The following is a 17733-nucleotide window of genomic DNA, read 5'->3' as shown; positions in this document are numbered from 1 at the left end:
ATAGAATGACATGTTGCACACAGGATATCATGTCCCTCCTGAGAGGGATACACCTGATATTTCACATAGTTTAGAGGCTTTTTTTGTAGCTCTCTGGCCTGGAACTCACTATATAGACAAAACTGACTTTGAATTCAGTGATCTACATGTCTCTCTGCCTCTAGGAGTATGGGACTAAACATATGTGCCATCATGTCCAAAATAGCATAGCGTTTTTGCCAAAAATGTATGGGATATTCTACAATGGACTGAACTCTGCAAAAATATGAACTATGTCTTATGCTTTTTTCAAGGTGGGATGGATACTAAGGATTGAACCTAGGGAACTCAAGTATGCTAGAAAAGTACTCTATCATATGCTAAACAACTTTTAAAGATGTGTGTGTGTGGCCAGGCGTTGGTGGCGCATGCCTTTAATTCCAGCACTCGGGAGGCAGAGGCAGGCGGATCTCTGTGAGTTCGAGACCAGCCTGGTCTACAGAGTGAGTTCCAGGACAGCCTCCAAAGCCACAGAGAAACCTTGTCTCGAAAGAAACCAAAGATGTGTGTGCGCGCGCGTGCGCATGCTCTAGTGTGAGTCAGAAAGTAACTTCTGGGATTTGTTCTCTCTTTCCATTGTGTGGGCTGTGGGAATCAAACTCATGTTCCATAGCAGTCACCCTTGCCTACTGCATCATCCAGTGCCTGGAAGCATACACTTTTCAGAGCTGATACTCAAGCTATGGGTTGCAACCCTGTGGACTGAACAGCCCTCTAACAGGGGTGGCCAAAGACCATCAGAAATAGATATTTACATTAAAGTTCGTAACAGTAGCAAAATTAGGAAGTAGCAACAAAAGGAATTTTATGGTTGGAGGTCACCACAACATGAAGAACTGTATTATAAAGGATGGCAGCATTAGGAAGGTTGAGAACCATGATCACAGCATAAAGATACCCTTCTCTTTTCACCAAGTCAACTTTCAGCCTAATTTATACCCCAAGGACTCTCCCTGTACAGCTTCAAACTTCAAATCCCTCTCATTATTTTTGCTCTTCATAGGATAAGACTCCTGCCCACAGAGTGCTTTCTCTTCCTCAGCCAAGCACCATTATTTCCCTCCGTGTTTTCTCAGAATTCACTCTCCATCTAATCAACTATAGTCAGAGACTTAAAATGCTTTCCATTGGTACTGCTGCCACCCTGATCCAGCACCCTCACTGTTACTGTACAGTCGCTTAGCCTTCTGCCCTGCCTCCTTCCTTTCCTTCAGCTTTCCCGCTCCTGTTTGTTGCTCTATTATCAGTGTTGCTATAATTTCTGGTTCAGTAGACATTCAATGTATGTAGTATGAGGACCATTACAGTTTTACCTGGTTGATAGTTGTGAACTTTGTTCCTTCCTTGGCTCCTTCCTGTGGCCATTTTAATAATTTTGCATTTTTCTATATTAAGAGCCTCAATGGGTGTGATGAGGCAGGAGGAAAAAAAATCCTTTCTTTCCACTCCAGTGGTAAAAAGGTCAAACATAAGAAAATTAAGTAAAATTACCTTTGGGGTCTAGGGCTAACAACACCCTTTTTTTTTTTGGTTTTTTCGAGACAGGGTTTCTCTGTATTGTTTTGGAGGCTGTCCTGGAACTAGCTCTGTAGACCAGGCTGGCCTCAAACTCACAGAGATCCGCCTGCCTCTGCCTCCGGAGTGCTGGGATTAAAGGCGTGCGCCACCAACGCCCGGCTTCCTATCCCAATTCTTGAGGCTTTAACTAAAATGTAACTATCTTCCAAAGCCACCGAGAAACCCTGTCTGGGGGAGGGAGAAACACTTTCTTAAATGTCTCTTATTACCTCATAGTACCTGTATGTACTGTATGTATGTTCAGAACTTTTAAATTTGCTATATTAGGGAGTTATTCTAATCTATCTCTTGCCATGTCCATAGGATCCTCAAAGGACAGGACATTAGCATGAGTCCCTGGGAGGAGTCATATAAATAATATCTGAAAGAAACAGAGCGCAATGGAGGAAGCTAAGAAAGCTATGATAGGGGTCTGGCTAGGAGACTGGAGCTATGGAAAGAGATGGTTCTCAAAGCAATCCATTTTGAGTACAACTAGCTATCCACAAAATAAGTGTACTCACTGCCTTGGTTTACTTATTGAGGGGATGAGAGGTTTCCAGGTAGGGGATCAAGTTTTATCAAAGGTGATATTAAAACCTTCCAAAGTGGGTTTAGTGATTGAACACATACATGGGTTTAATGTAGATCTTAAAAAAAAAAATCAAACTTATCAAAACTAGTTTTACTAACAACTAGCATAGCTTTAGAACACAAGGCATCTGAATTTCAACTTACTACTGTTTTCCTGTTATAGTAATCTGACTGGCTATAACATTTGTCACCCAGACCTATAAGCAGAAAGCAGGGAGATACTTTCCAGTATTATGGGGCTTCTGAAGTAAAATGGGGTTGTTTTCTCAACTCTTTCAAGGGGTAAACCCATTTCTCTAATCTTTAATCACAAGGCCGGCCTCCAAACCAACCACAGCAAACACAAATACTGACGTCTAAGCTCACAGTTGCTAGAGCTGGCAGGGAGGGAAGGCACAGGCCCTGAGAAGAGCTGGCTGCTACACAGCACATCCTCCAGACCACCTTGATGACTCTGGTTTTGAGATGGGGTGTTTCTGTGGAGTCCTGGCTGTCCTCAAACTCAGAGATCCACCCACCTGTCTCCTGAATGCTGGGATTAAAGGTGTGTAACACCATGCCCAGTTCAGTCTCAATGCAAAAATAAAAAATAAAAAAAAAGAGGCACAGTATGTAATTTCAGTTCAAACTCATTTCCCTTTATTAAAGTCCAAGTTACTATTACATGGTTTGATACTCAAAGGAAAATTTGTTCAAATAAAACATTTCCAGGTGACTGTTTCAATCAAGTAGTATAACAGTAAGTCCTTGAGAAGCCCATCTGTGGAGAAAAAAAAAAAAAAAAAAAAGCAAAGAATCAGCAAAGTGCAGAGAGGAAGTTGTCTTATTTAAAATCATGTTTGGAACTACAGTTCCAGGAGTTTATCACTAGCACGGTAGAACACTTTCTATTTTTAATACAGCTCCAGCCAACTTACAGAGACTAGCTTTGAGGCCTCTTCATAATTTCAGCACTGGGACTTAGTTTGCCTTTTCGATTAGAAGTGTTTAGAACCAGGTAATCCTAGCACTCAGAACAATGCAAACAATTGATAGGAATTTTGGGGCTGACCAAGATGGCTCAGCAGGTAAAGGCTCTTGCTGCTGAGCCTGACAACATGAGATGAATCCCTAGAACCCACATGATAGGAGAAAACTGACTTCTGCAAACTGTCCTCTGAATTCCACACAGTTGCTGTGACACAAGCATGCCCCACCCCACATACAAATAAATAAATGTAGCAGAACAGTGCTGTCATCAACCCACCATTTTCTGAACTGACTCTGCTCCTTCCTTGGTCAGGGACACAGTACTTACAGAGGGGTTTACACTTTGTCGAGGCCCAGTTCCTCTGGAGTGGAAATTCCCAGTTCATTTAAAGTTGGTCTAAGTTCCTGGATGACATAGGGGTAGATTTCCTTATGAGGTCCTGCTTTGTCCTGTTGGCAAAAGAATAGTCTCTATTAACAAACAAAACTAGAAGCTTTTAGCCGGGCGCTGTTGGTGCACGCCTTTAATCCCAGCACTCTGGAGGCAGAGGCAGGCGGATCTCTGTGAGTTCGAGACCAGCCTGGTCTACAGAGTGAGTTCCAGGACAGCCTCCAAAACAATACAGAGAAACCCTGTCTCGGAAAAAAACAACAACAAACAAACAAAAACTACAAGTTTTTAATCACATTTGCAGGGTTGGGGTTATACTCGGTAGAATGCCCACTAAGCATTCTACTGAAGCCTTCCAGTTCTGTCCTTAGAACCACAAAACTAGGTGTTTACTCCTGTAATCCTAGCACTTCAGAATTAGAGGCAGGAGAATCAGAAGTTCAAGGTGGTGATGACAGAAGAAAAGGTAATTAAATATGCCATCAGGCATCAGAAAAATTAAATTAACACAACGGAAGTTTTAAAATTTGCAATTTAAAAAGGTCTAACTGAATTAACTACTAGTGCTGAATGACTGGATACAGTATTGTCATTCTCCCCCTCATAAAACTTAAAACTTTTGTTTTTTTTCTGAGAAACGTTTTCTTTGTGTAGCCCTGCTGTCCTGGAACTAGTTCTGTAGACCAGGTGGCCTTGAACTCACATAGATCCACCTGCCTCTGCCTCCTGAGTGCTGGGATTAAAGTCGTGTGCCACCACACCTGGCTCCTTAAAAGTTTCTTACAGAACATGGCCTTTCATGGAGAATTGTACTTAGAGGATATTATGTGCAGAAGTTAAACCAATGCTGTTATGTGATATGGCCCACCTATTTCTGGAACAATCTTAGCATCATTCATTATCTTACTGACCTTAACAACCTCCAAGATGCGAACAGCACTAGCAAAATCATTTAACCGTCTACATGCACGCAAAGCAGCATCAATGATTTTGGGCTCAGGAACCAGATCATAGCCAACAAGTGTGTTCATCCCTGTCAAGTTAAAAAAAGAAGAGTCACATTAACCTGAGATATCCTTCTTAATTAACACTAAAATTTAGTTATCTACTTTCCATGGCTTAGCTCTCCATATTCTTACTGAATCATGAGCATATGACCTCATCTGTTTGGGCCACTGTTCTCTTACCTGTAAAATGACAATCTACCTATAACAAACTAATAAGAATCATCCACAAAGAATTAGGAGAATTATAGAACTTTCTTCAACTTACATGCTTAACTGTTAACACATAGGGTTAACTGTATTACCTGTATGTAATACATCTACAATATAAATGATTTTAAAATCATCTAAAAACTACTCGAATGCCTAAGGAGAGACAATGAGACCCAAATCAGGACATCAAGATATTATACAGAAATATTAGTGTACAGACTCAAAAACATTCAACCAAAAAACACTGGGCATGATTACTTTGTGTCTGCACAAAACAACAAATTATCAAAATTGAAGACTTGATGAGAATGCAGAACTGTTTTTCACAGCCACCAAGATTTTCAGGTTATTCAGTAAGAACTTCCCCAGCAGAGAAGTTAAAAACACTTGAGTTTCTTGCTTCTGTTATTATAAAATATTTGAACAAAAAACACAACCAAGTAACAACTATGCCCACAGCCACAGACTCATGGTCTGAGATGAATTATATAGTTAGCACACATACAATTAATGACTGGTTAACATAATGCTATTTGTTCCTGCTTAAAAAAAAAAAAACAACAAAACTGCAACTCATAACTTAAACTAACAAAACCTCAAATGGGTGTGGGAACCAAATGATTGCTCATGTAAATTATCTGAAGGCACAAAACTAGTAACTCTGCTCAATTATCTTTAGTAGTGGTTTTCAATGAGGGTGGTTTTGTCACTCGGGTGATTCTGACACTAGGCAATATCTAGAGATGTTTTTGGTTTTCATAATTGTGGTATATTTATTAATGGGTAGAGACCAAGGATGCTAGTAAACACCCTCCAGTTCAGAGAACAGCCCCTCACAGCAAAGAATTTTCTGGCCCAAATGTCAATAGTTCACATGTTCCCTCCTCCTTCCCCTCTTTCTTCCCAGTGCTGGGGACCAAACCCTATGCATGTTAGGCAAGGGCTCTATCAATCACTGACTATTATACTCCAGCCCTGCTGTCTAGTTTAAAACTCATACTTTATAGGAAAAGGTTGTAGGCTTTCCTAACTAACTACAAGCTGTATGGTAATCACCAGCTCACAGTTTGTTTCCAACTAGCTGCTTTCAATAAAGTAGTGGAAATAGTTCATATTTACACACCCAAACAGGTAGATATGCCTGTTCCAATTACCTTTACGCAATTCCCAGGCATCGATGTCTGGCTTGTTGAAGTATGTCACCCAGCGAGCATCAAACTCCTCATCTGTCTCATGTGATCCATGAGAATAGCAGCGAATGGACTGGACAGCTACAAAGGAAAAGAACAACGACTTCAATAGTATGACTATTTTGAAATGTAAATGTTATATCCTGTCCTTAATATAGTAACTGGCAGAAGACTAGAGAGAACAACAAAGAGGACAAAATGTATAAAGAATGCTTGACATATACTATCTAATGCATTAAGTTGTCTTTTTGTTCATTTTGAGACAGATCTTGCTATGTTGCCTAGGCACTATACAGTGAATTCTAGGCACAGCCTGGGCCGCAGAATCTCAAAAGGCAAGAAAAACAAATTTAAATACTACCAAAAATAAGATAGTATTATACATCTAGGTGTGATGGCACATTCCTATAATCCTAACACTCTGGAAATTTAGGCAGGAGGATTGAGCTCAGCCTGGACTATATAGTAAAGACCCCCTCTCAGGCTAGTGAGATAGCTCAGTGTATCAAATCAACTGCCACACAAACCTAAAGGCCCGAGTGATCCCAAGAACACACAAAGACAGAAAGGTAAGAACCAATTGAAGTTGTCCTCTGATCTCCAATATGCACATTGTGGTACGAACAGATCAACAGCCACACACTCAACAGTAAGTTTTAATTATGTGTATGTGTCAATGTCTGTGTGTGGGTATATCCACATGAATGCAGGTACCCTGGGAAGTCAGAGGTATTGGATGTCATGTAGCTGGAGTTACAGGCCATTGTGAGCCTTCTGATAGGAGTGCTAGGAACTGGAATTCAGGTAATATTCTGCAAGAGCAGTAAGTGTTCTTAACCAATGAGTGATCAATCTCTCCAGCTCTTACAATGCATTACAGCCTTAATATGATAACAGAAAAGGAGAAAAATGAACAAAATGTATAATCATTTTAGGAAAAGAATTGTTGAATCAATGAAAGGATTTGTACCTTGAGCAAAACACCTGCCATTAGTCCCAGAAGATCACAACCCAAGCCCCAATTCCAGAGACAAATTTCTGCATAACCCTGGTCCCAAACAAACTGGAACACAAGTATGAATGGGCTAAAAGTAGGTATGTTTTAACTTCTTTGACAAGGAAAAAGATCTATAGACCTAAATGTAGCTGATATCTAAACTATACATAGTATCTCAGAAGACTAAAACATTTTATATACTATTAAGCACATACTGTAGTAACCCTCTATCTCATGGTTACCTAGAAGTTCTAAGCTACCTTTCTCAAAAACTAAAGCTATCCTTACTTCAAGTGCAAACATAAAATGGTATAACCACTTTCAAAGACTGCTTAATGATTTCCCATCAAGTTAATACAGCTACAGTGTTGGGAGAGATGGCTCAGCAGTTAAGAGCACTGACTGTTCTTCTAGAGGACTCAGGTTCAATTCCCAGCACCCACATGGCAACTAACAATGGTCTGTAACTCCAAAATCTGACACCCTCACACAGACATACATGCAGGCAAGACATCAAAGCACATCAAAACAAAACAAAACATAGCTACAGTAAAATCCAAGTATTTACTCAAGAAAAAAAAAATCAAAGTATATGTACATCCTACTAGAAGTAAGTTTTTTGCTTGTCTGCTCTGGAGGCTGTCCTGGAATTAATTTGCTCTGCAGACCAGGATGGCCTTGAACTCAGAGATCTGCCTGCTTTTGCCTCCTAAGTGCTGGAATTAAAGGCGTGCAACACTACCGACCGGTGCCTGCCTTCAACTCTGGGTTAACTGTTAGGTTTACCTTCAACCTAGAAAAGCATTTCATGGTAGCCAATTTCTTTTGCCAAGGTGTGTGTATCTGAGTGCTTGCTAGCTTTGTTTTCTAACTGTAAAAACAGACAACAAGCAACTGCAAATGCAAGCTAAGATGATCATGCCCTTCAAAGTTTTGATTACGCCTTCCTAGAATACAAATTAAAAACTATTATATGAAGGGGAGAAAAGTTGTGTATGGTGACTCATGTCTGTAATACTAGCACTTTGGAAATTGAGGCCAGCCTGAACTACAGAGTAAAATCCAATCTCAGAAAACAAAACATACCCTTATAAAATAATCATTAGGCCGGGCGGTGGTGGTGCACGCTTTTAATCCCAATACTCAGGAGGCAGAGGCAGGTGGATCTCTGTGAGTTCAAGGCCAGCCTGGTCTACAGAGCAAGGTCCAGGACAGTCTCCAAAACAATACAAAGAAACCCTGTCTCAAAGAACCAAAAAATAAAATAAAATAATCATTAGAGCTAAGCATGGTGGCACTTTAATCCCAACACTCAGTAGGCAGAGGCAAAGTAGATCTCCATGAGTTCCAGATCCTTCAAGATTAAGACAATGTTTTATTTGTATATATTGATACGTAGGTTTTATTTTTCTCTTGAGACAGCATCTCCCTGTCTCAGATCTCCATCCTCCTGTCTCAGCCGCTCAAAAGCTGGAATTATATCAGGTCCAGCTCTTTCTCCCACACATACCTAAAACTTCCCGAGTGCAGGGAGTAAAGGAGTGTGCCAAGGACGCCGGCCTAGAGTTTTACTTAAAATACGGATTTAGGAGGTGGAGGCAGGAGGATCAGGAGTTTATGGTTATCTTTAGATTCAGGGTTAGCCTGGGCTACAAGAGACCCTGCCTCTAAATAAAGAAACAAAATCAGGGGCTGGAAAAATGGCCCAGTAGAGTTTGGGTCCTAGAACCCACATAAAATGCTGTGTGGACATGCTGTCCCCCAACTATAATTCTGCCCTCAGAAGGTAGAGGACCCTGGAACAAACTGACTAGGGAGATTAATCCTGTCAGCAAGTTTAAGGAAGGTAGAAGACCTATAGAGCAGCAGTTCTCAACCTGGAGGCCGAATATCAGATATTTAATTACAATTCGTAACAGTAGCAAAATTACAGCAATGGAGTATTAACTAAATAATTTAATGGTTGGGGTGACCAGAACATGAAACATTGAAGGGTCACAGCATTAGTAAGGTTGAGAACCACCACTGTAGACGATGTACCCCTACATCAACCAGGAGCCCCCACATACCCTTTTAGGGTTCCAAATCTGCATCCCAGACTGGTCTGTAACTCTTAGTGACCCTTCCTAGCTGTGAGCCACCATGCCCAGGTTCTTCTTTTTCATTTTTTTTTTTTTTAAAGACAGGGCTTCTCTGTGTAGCTCTGGTTGTTCTGGAACTCACTCTGTAGACCAGATTGGAGACTTGCCTGCCTCTGTCTCCTGAGTGCTGGGACTAAGGGAATGTGTGCCACCACTACCTGGCCTGCCCAGCTTCTTTTTAACTTTCAGTTACAAAAATGTATGATCTCATACCAATAATAAATGTCAACCAAAAAAATGAAGTGAATCACAACAAACCAAATATGCTTTGCACATTTCTGCCAACCATCAACCAGATATAGGATGAGTGGACAATACTTCATGGCCTAGTATGTAATAGGCTCTAAGATGTCCGCTGACAAATTGATTAATGTGCAGGAGGTACTTACCAGACCCCAATTTATTACTTAGCAGAGCATGACTGCCTTTGTGCCAGACAAGTTGTCAAGGGTTGCATTACCTAATTTAAACCTACAGATACCAAAACATTCTTTTTTTTGGAGGGGTGTTCTAAAACAGGGTTTCTCTGTGTAGCCCTGGCTGTCCTGGAACTGGCTCTGTAGACCAGGCCTTGAACTTCAGAGACCCTCCTCCTGCCTCTGCTTCCCTAGGGCTGAGATTAAAAGCGTTTGCCACCCAAAACATTATGTCAACTGCAGAAAGGCAACTAAAGCTTAAGATCAATGAGTATGTACAAGATCACACAGCTAAAAAGGACCAGACACCATCTGCAACCAATTCTGCCCCCTTGTGGCAGTATTTAGGTATATGGTACAACAATCTAAAAGGAAGCCTTTGGTTTCTGAATTACACACCAGTAGGAAGCCTCAGAGATAAAACTAGAGAACTTTAGTCTATGGTTTCCTTAAACAATAACATTTTTTGTTTTGTTTTTTGAGACAGGGTTTCTCTGTGTAACAGAATTGGTAGTCCTAGAACTTACTTTGTAGACCAGGCTGGTCTTAAACTTACAGAGATCAGCCTGCCTCTGCCTCCCAAGGGCTGGGATTAAAGGTGTGCACCACCACCGCTCAACCAACAACAATAAACCTTTTAACATTTTCCAAACCTTCTTTTAAAAAGCTGGAAATTGCCAGGCGGTGGTGGCGCATGACTTTAATCCCAGCACTCCGGAGGCAGAGGCAGGCGGATCTCTGTGAGTTCGAGGCCGGGCTGGACCGATAGCCTCCAAAACAATACAGAGAAACCCTGTCTCGAAAAACCAAAAAAAAAAAAAAAAAAAAAAAAGCTGGAAATTCCCGTCACACAACAAACTGCTGAAGTTCAATGCTTCCCCCCCCAAAAAAAAGAAGAAAAAGCAGAAAATTTCCTTTAAACCACTCTCCTGCACCTATAATCTCAGGACCCAGGGGGCAGTGGCAGAAGAGCTGTTACTCCAGAGCAGTCTGATCACACAGTAAATTTCAGGCAGGCCAGGTCTCTATGGATTGACCTCAACTCAAAAGCCCAAGACAAAAAAGCAATTTTCTTCGGTATTTTTCTATGTGAAATAAACAAGAACAACACAGCATTTTAATACCAGGTTAGTCCAAACTTAACTAAGAAAGAGAAAACAGCTCCACCACTAACAAAAAGGTCAGTTACTCAAAGTAGGCTTCAGCTGCTTCCTTCTGTAAACAAGATCATCTCCATCATTTTATTTTTTACAAATGTTTGCATGTCATGTGTACATCATGGGGTGCCTGAGGAAGTCAGATCCTCTGGATGTGGGTGCTGGGAATAGAACTTGGGTCCTCTGCAAGAACAAGTGAGCCCTGTACCCCTGGGCCTTTTAAAACCCTAAACCCTTATACTTGATTCTTATATTGCTAATACATTATAAAAGACAAATTAAATGAAGCAAAAATATTCTTTAGGTTCAAATAATGAAGGAAACATAAAATTTTGGAGTGTTTGAGTTACTTTTTAGAGACAGGGTCTCACACGTAGTCACCACTGGACTGGAATACACAAGAGATTCATCTGCTGCTGCCTTCCTATGAGTGCTGGGTCACCATACCTGGTTTAGTTTTTTTTTATATTAACACACAGGAACTAAATTTTGTAATGTAGTATGCACTACCATCACAGACCAGGATCCAAGTACAACTACCGTAATTAAAAGTACACAGTGCTTTGCTTGAGCTGGATGTGGTGGTTCCCACTTTAATCCCAGCACTTGGGAGGCAGGAGAAATGCACTAAATGCCTGGCTAGCCTTTATGAGTTCTAGGTCCTTCTGGGCCTAGAAAGAGGCCCTATCTCAAAAATAAAATACGAATATTTGAGTTTGAGGCTGGCCTGGTTTACACAGAATTCCAGGACAGCTAGGGCTACATAGTGAGACACACCAAAATCTAACAAAAAGGAAACTTACAGTGCTAGTGGAGGAGGCTAAAATGCACTAAGCGGCAGAGCAATTATCTAGCATGCAGGAGACCTTGGGTCCTTCCCCAGCACTGGGCAGTGGACACAAACTCTCCAGATCACAAAGCTACAAAACCTAACGTTTCATAGCCAGCGTTCAGGATCCTACTTTAAATGGGCCAAGTGGGAAACCATTAAGAATTGCCATGTCTATACACCCGGTAGTCCTGGGTATTTGGTACCCAATTTTGGAAACGTTAACATTCTTGTGGTTAATACCTATCAAAATCCAGGCTCTCCTGCAGACCGTAAGAACCCACCACACACGTTTACCTCTTTTAAATGTGGAATTACAAAGCGGCTCAACAGTCCTTAAACGTGACCCTACTCGAGTTATGAAGGTGACACAAAAAAACCAGCAGAGAACTGCCGGATTAAGACCAAAAGTGTATTGTGTCCCACTGGGAAATCGAATAATGTTCTAGGAAACACAGAGGCGGGCGGCGCGCCCGGAGGTTCAATGTCACCTTCGCCAAGACGCCGTAGGCCGGCGGGGCCACTCCCGGTCAGGTGGCTGCGGGGTCAGCGCCGGGAACGGTCACGGCCCAGAGACGGAAAAGGAGCGCTGAGCCCGGTCCTCAGCGACCCCGGCAGGTCCACATCTCACCGGTCGTGGTTCCGACACCAGGAAGTGCAGGAGGGAGACCTGGGGGGCGCTTCCTTGACTCTCCCACACGGCAGCGGACGGACTGCGGTCACCGGGCTCGGCTGCCGGCTCGCAGGGCAAAGGCTAGGCCGCCAGAGAGCCTACCCTCGAGTGGCGGCGGGAGCCCAGGTCACAGCAAGGACACGCGGGCGCGGGCTGTGGCGGGCGCGGGCCTTACCGGCGGCGGGGCTGGGGGCCGAGACCGGGTGCAGAAAGCCTCGGGCGGCCGCGGTTGCGGTACAGCGACGAAGGGCAGCGGCGAGCATGACGGCGACCGCAGCACACTGGCTGAGGCTGGAGAGAAGCCGGTGAGAGCTCGCGGGCGGCTCGGCAGCTCGTGGGGGCCGGACTCACGCACCGACGCACACTGGGCGGAGCACAAGGCCCGCCTACTGCGGATCTCGCGCCTACGGAAGCGGGTGGTATCCTTGAACTAAGGGCGGCTACGGCGGCGCGTTGAGGACAAACCACGCCGGCGCCTCGAGGATGATGGTCCGTTGACCTGAGTCCTGTAGTGAACGTCCTGGCGTGGGAGGAAAGGCGGAGCGAGCAATGGACGTTGTGGATTTTGGATTCCGACAACGAAGGAGATATCAAAAATTGGGATTGTGGCGATAGTGTCAAAGAATAGCTGCTTTGCCTCGCGTGGTGGTGCGTGCTATGATCCCAGCATTCTGCGGGCTTAGAGTTCCAGACCCTCCTTTGCAGCCTGTGTCTCAAAATTTTTTTGTTTCCGTATTGGGCGTGGCTCATCAGGCCAATAATCTCAGCACTTCGGAGGTTTCGGCAGAAGGACCGGGGATCACATGATCCCGTTTTTTTTTTTTAAAGCCCAATTATTTCATTTTACCCATAAGGAAAGTGAAAATTACAGTGTTCAGGGTCTAGGGAGATGGTTCAATGGATAAGGTACTTTCTGTGTAAACATGAGGCTCAGAGTTCAGATGCCACGACTGCTCAGCATCCACGTAAAAACCAGTCTGTGGTGCCAGTGCTGGGGTGGAGATAAGTGGATCCTAGAGGTTCGCTGACCAGCCAGCCAATCTAGTCCAAGCTCCAAGCTTAGTGAGATTCCTCTTGGGAAATAAGGTAGAAAGTGATAGAGGAAGACCTGACGTCAACCTCTGGTGTCCGCTTGTGCGTGCACATTCACATACACACACGTACACACACTAGGTTGTATGATGCCAATTGGATTCTTCATCGCATCCCCAGCTCTGAGGATTCACCGGGGTGATTATGGTCAAACACCTGCCTCACTCCTTATAAGAGCGCCAGGATCACACAAACTAGCTGCTTAAAATAACCCCAGCAAGCCGGGCGGTGGTGGCGCATGCCTTTAATCCCAGCAGAGGAGGTAGAGGCAGGTGGATCTCTGTGAGTTCAAGACCAGGACAGCCTTCAAAGCCACAGAGAAGCCCAAATAAATAAATAAATAAATAAATAAATAAATAAATAAATAAATAAATAAATAAATAACAACCCATCATTACCTTCCAGTTTTCTGGCTCAAAAGTGTAGGCAAAGAATGTCTAGATTGCCTACTCAGGGTCTCCCAAGGCTGAAGTCAATGTGTCAGCTGTGTCTGTGTCTCATCTGAAACCTGGAGTCCTCTTCCAAGGTCATTCAGGTTGTTGGCGCAGTTCAGGGCTTGTTTCTTGATACCAGCCAAGAATACTTGTGTCCTCACATAACCCACCTCCAGATTATCTCACAATACCTTAGTTTATTTCTTCAGGCCAGCAGCAGAGTCTCTGATAAATTCACCCTCTCATAAAGACCCCTCTAAACTGAGCAATGGTGGTGCACACCTTTATTTTATTTTTTGGTTTTTCGAGACAGGGTTTCTCCATATTGTTTTGGAGGCTGTCCTGGAACTCACTGTGTGGATCAGGCCAAACTCACAGAGATCTGTCTGCCTCTGCCTCCCGAATGTTGGGATTAAAGGTGTGGGCCACCAACGCCCGACAGTGCACACCTTTAATCTCAGTACTCAGAAGGCAAAGACAAGCAGATCTCTAAGTTAAAGACTAGCCTGGTCTACACAGTGAGACCTTGTCAAAACACACACACACACACACACACACACACACACACACAAACCAAAACCCCTCTAAGATGGTAAATGGTCCATGAGCCTGTAATCCTATCACTTAAGAAGCAGAAAGAGGAGCCGGGCGGTGGTGGCGCAAGCCTTTAATCCCAGCACTCGGGAGGCAGAGGCAGGAGGATCTCTGTGAGTTCGAGGCCAGGCTGGACTGACAGCCTCCAAAACAATACAGAGAAACCCTGTCTCGTAAAACAAAAAAAAAAAAAAAAAACCCAAAAAACAAAAACAAAAACAAAAAAAAACCAGAAAGAGGTCACTACAAGTTCTAGGCCAGCCTGACCTATATAGTGACTTCCAGGTTGGGTAGGGGTTTTATATATACAGCAAGACTCTACCTCAAAAACTCATATACATATATAGTCTTCACTGGATTAGTTCAGGTCCACTTTGAGTAAACTTTTGACTAACTCTGGAAAAAAAAACTAATTCAGTTTCTACAAATTCAATTAAATTCTGATATTATCTATCCAAGTATATACTCAATCCCCAAGACTATCCTCCACTTCAGACATGAATCTCAAGGCAAGGCCTCTGGCACTCCTTGTCAGTCAGCTTCCAATAAGCATTCCTATAACTCCTTTCTTGGGTTCTATTAATTTGGTAGAGAAACTCATAAGACTCAGGGGAATACCATAATCCTTGTACCTTTCCTAAAGCCCCATCTGTTCAACTGTCCTGAAGCTCTCTAAACAATTGTCTTTCTTGTTTGTTTTCGGTTTTTTGAGATAGAATTTCACTTTGTAGTCCTGCCTGTCCTGGAACTCAATGTGTGGGTTAGGCTGGCCTTGAATTCACAGAGATCAGCCTGCTTCCACCTCCTGAGTGCTGGGATTAAAGGCATGTGATACTACTACCTAACCATGTTTGTTTATTTTTAAATAAAACTTTCACTATATATATATATGGTCAAAGCATGGATAACTGTAAGGAATATGATGGGAAGTCCAGGGATACTGATGAAGCAATTGTGTCTTATATTCAAGGCCCTAATTTTAATTCCTAATGTATTAAATAAGTAAATAAATAAGTGATGTGATTGGATAAGTTATAGTTGATGACTCGTGTCTGTTATCTCAGCACTGGAGAGACAGAGGGAGGAGGAATGTCACAAAGTTTGAGGCTAGCCTAGGCTACAGCAGTGAATTCCAGACCAGTCTGGACTACAGAATGAAATTTTTATCTTAAAAATACAATAAATGCTGGGTGTGATGATGCCTGCCGTTAGTCCCAGCACTTGAAAGGCAGAGGCAGGAAGATCTCTGAGCTTGAGGCCAACTTGGTCTACAGAGCTAATCCCAGGTCAGCTAGAGGTGTTATACAGAGAAACCCTGTCACAGAAAATACAACAACAACGAAACGATAAATATTGGGCAGGAAAAAGATGGCTCCATAGTTAAGAATGCTTTTAGCTCTATCAGAGACTTGAAGCATTAATCTAATTAATCTTAATAAAAAATCAGGAGTCAAGTATCAGGGTGAAAACTTGGAAGATCAGAGAACCGGAACAGTTCTAGTAGCTTCCTACCAGTCTCATTCCTCATTCCAAAAGGGCTGAGATCTGTTCCCACTTCACTTCCTGTCTCTACTTTCCGAGTGCTGGGATTAAATGTGTGAGCCACTGTCCAGCTTCTGTGGTTAACTAGTGGCTATCTCTACCCTCTGATCTCCAGGCAAGTTTTATTTGTCAGAACACAAAATATCACACAAGGATTCAAGTTTATTTCACATCAAGTGGCTCCCAACTGCCTGTAACTCCAACTCCAAAGGGATTTGACATCCTTTTCGACACGATGGTGAGAGACCGAAAATTAAAACTAATAAAAGTTTAAAAACTTGGGCTGCTGAACCTATGCAGAGAAAAAGGGAACTTCTAAAATTTGACTCCCTAACCAGGAGTACATGATTAGGAGCCTGAGTCCAGCTCTTGGAGAAAGGGAGTTAGCTCACCACCATCTGTTTCAACATTTCTTTGTTCTAAAGAAAACCAGATAAGCATTAATTGCCTGTTGTAAAAAGCTCCCCAGCCCATGACAAACTCATGATCCCATTTCCCCCAGGACTCCATGCCCCTGCTCTATCTTGCTGAAATGTATCTTATTAAAATATATAGTTTTTGTTTTACTTTGTACTTTGTAAAGACCTTGAGTAACCATGGAAACTTTGTAATTTGTGGCCTTCAGCCTTATGGTCTTTCCCTTTAAAAGCTTCCTTTAATTGCTGATTGGGGTCTCACTTCCTCCCGATGGAGTGAGATCTTGGCTGACCAGCTTGAAAATAAAGAAACCTTTGCTTTTGCATTGGCATGTGGGCTCCTTGTGGAAGTCTCTTTGGGGTTTTGTGAACCTGGCATAACAGTGGTATACACTCACATATATACACATAAATAAACCTAAAATAAGCCTTAAAAGAATTAAATGAATTTTTGGATGCATAAATACATGAATGTAAAAAAGAAAATATAAGAAAGAACAATGTAAGTTGACCGAAGGAGTATGAGTCCATGCTAGGTCTGTCCAAATTCATCTTGACTTTTCTGTGCCAGGTATGGGACTTGTGTTAGTTTTTTTAGTTTTTGATACAAGGTGTGGTGGTTTGAATGAGAACGGCCCCATGGGCTCACATATTTGAAGGCTTGGTCATCATGGAGTGGCACTACTTGAGAGGAATTAGGAGGTGTGGCCATGTTGGAGGAAGTATGTTACTGGGGATGGGCTTTGGGGTTTCAAAAGCCCAAGACAATCTCGATGTCTCTCTCTTCCTGTTGCCTTCAGATGTAGAACTCTCAGCTACTTCTTCAGTACCATGCCAACCTGAGTGCTCCCACGCTTCCTGCCATGATAATGGACTAAGCCTCTGTAAGCAAGCTCCAATTAAGTGCTTTTTCTTATTAGAGTTGTTGTGGTCATGGTGTCTCTTCACAGCAATAGAAGACTAAAACGCAAGATTTCACTGTGGTTTCAAAGAAACCCTGCCTGGCCTTGAACTCACAGTGATCCATCTGCCTCTGCCTCCTGAGTGCTGGAGTTAAAGAAGCCACCACACCTGCCCTTGGTTACTTTTTCATTGATAGGACAAAATACCTGACAGAAACAACATAACAGAGAAAAGTGTTTTTGTTGTTTGTTATATATAAATGGGCTAGGGATGTGGCTCAGTGGTAGAGTACTTGTCTAGAATAATATAACTCTCAAACTATAAAACTCACCCTTTTAAAGATACAGAATCAGTTGGTGTTCATTATAGCTATAGTTCATTATAGCTATTCTAGAATTTTCCATTATCCCAGAAATAAAATCAGTCTAAGAATAATGAGCCCTACTCCCACCCCACCCCTGTAAGCAACTTGGTTTCCTTTCTGCTGCTATGGCTTTAAAAAATCTTGTTCTGGTATGCGAGTGGTTTGTCTACCTTATATCTGTGTACCACATGCATGCTAGAAGGGGCCATCAGATTGCC

At 42.7% G+C, this 17733-nt stretch overlaps 1 protein-coding gene across 1 annotated transcript; it reads right to left on the bottom strand.

Moving 5' to 3' along the window:
* Positions 1-2806: 2806 nt before the first annotated feature.
* LOC101843749 (cytochrome c oxidase subunit 5A, mitochondrial) lies at positions 2807-12530 on the bottom strand. The gene is made up of 5 exons (XM_040729690.1): positions 12346-12530; positions 5922-6038; positions 4462-4583; positions 3488-3609; positions 2807-2950 (listed from the first exon to the last, which is right to left on the bottom strand). The coding sequence occupies exons 1-4, from the start codon at positions 12431-12433 to the stop codon at positions 3496-3498; spliced, it is 441 nt and encodes a 146-aa protein (XP_040585624.1). The 5' UTR covers positions 12434-12530; the 3' UTR covers positions 2807-2950; positions 3488-3495.
* Between the last annotated feature and the right edge of the window lie 5203 nt (positions 12531-17733).

Source organism: Mesocricetus auratus, unplaced genomic scaffold (assembly GCF_017639785.1).
Source record: "Mesocricetus auratus isolate SY011 unplaced genomic scaffold, BCM_Maur_2.0 Super-Scaffold_100022, whole genome shotgun sequence".
Classification (NCBI taxonomy): domain Eukaryota; kingdom Metazoa; phylum Chordata; class Mammalia; order Rodentia; family Cricetidae; genus Mesocricetus; species Mesocricetus auratus.
The sequence above is the reverse complement of the archived record's forward strand: the minus strand, read 5'-3'. Positions and strand labels throughout refer to the sequence as shown.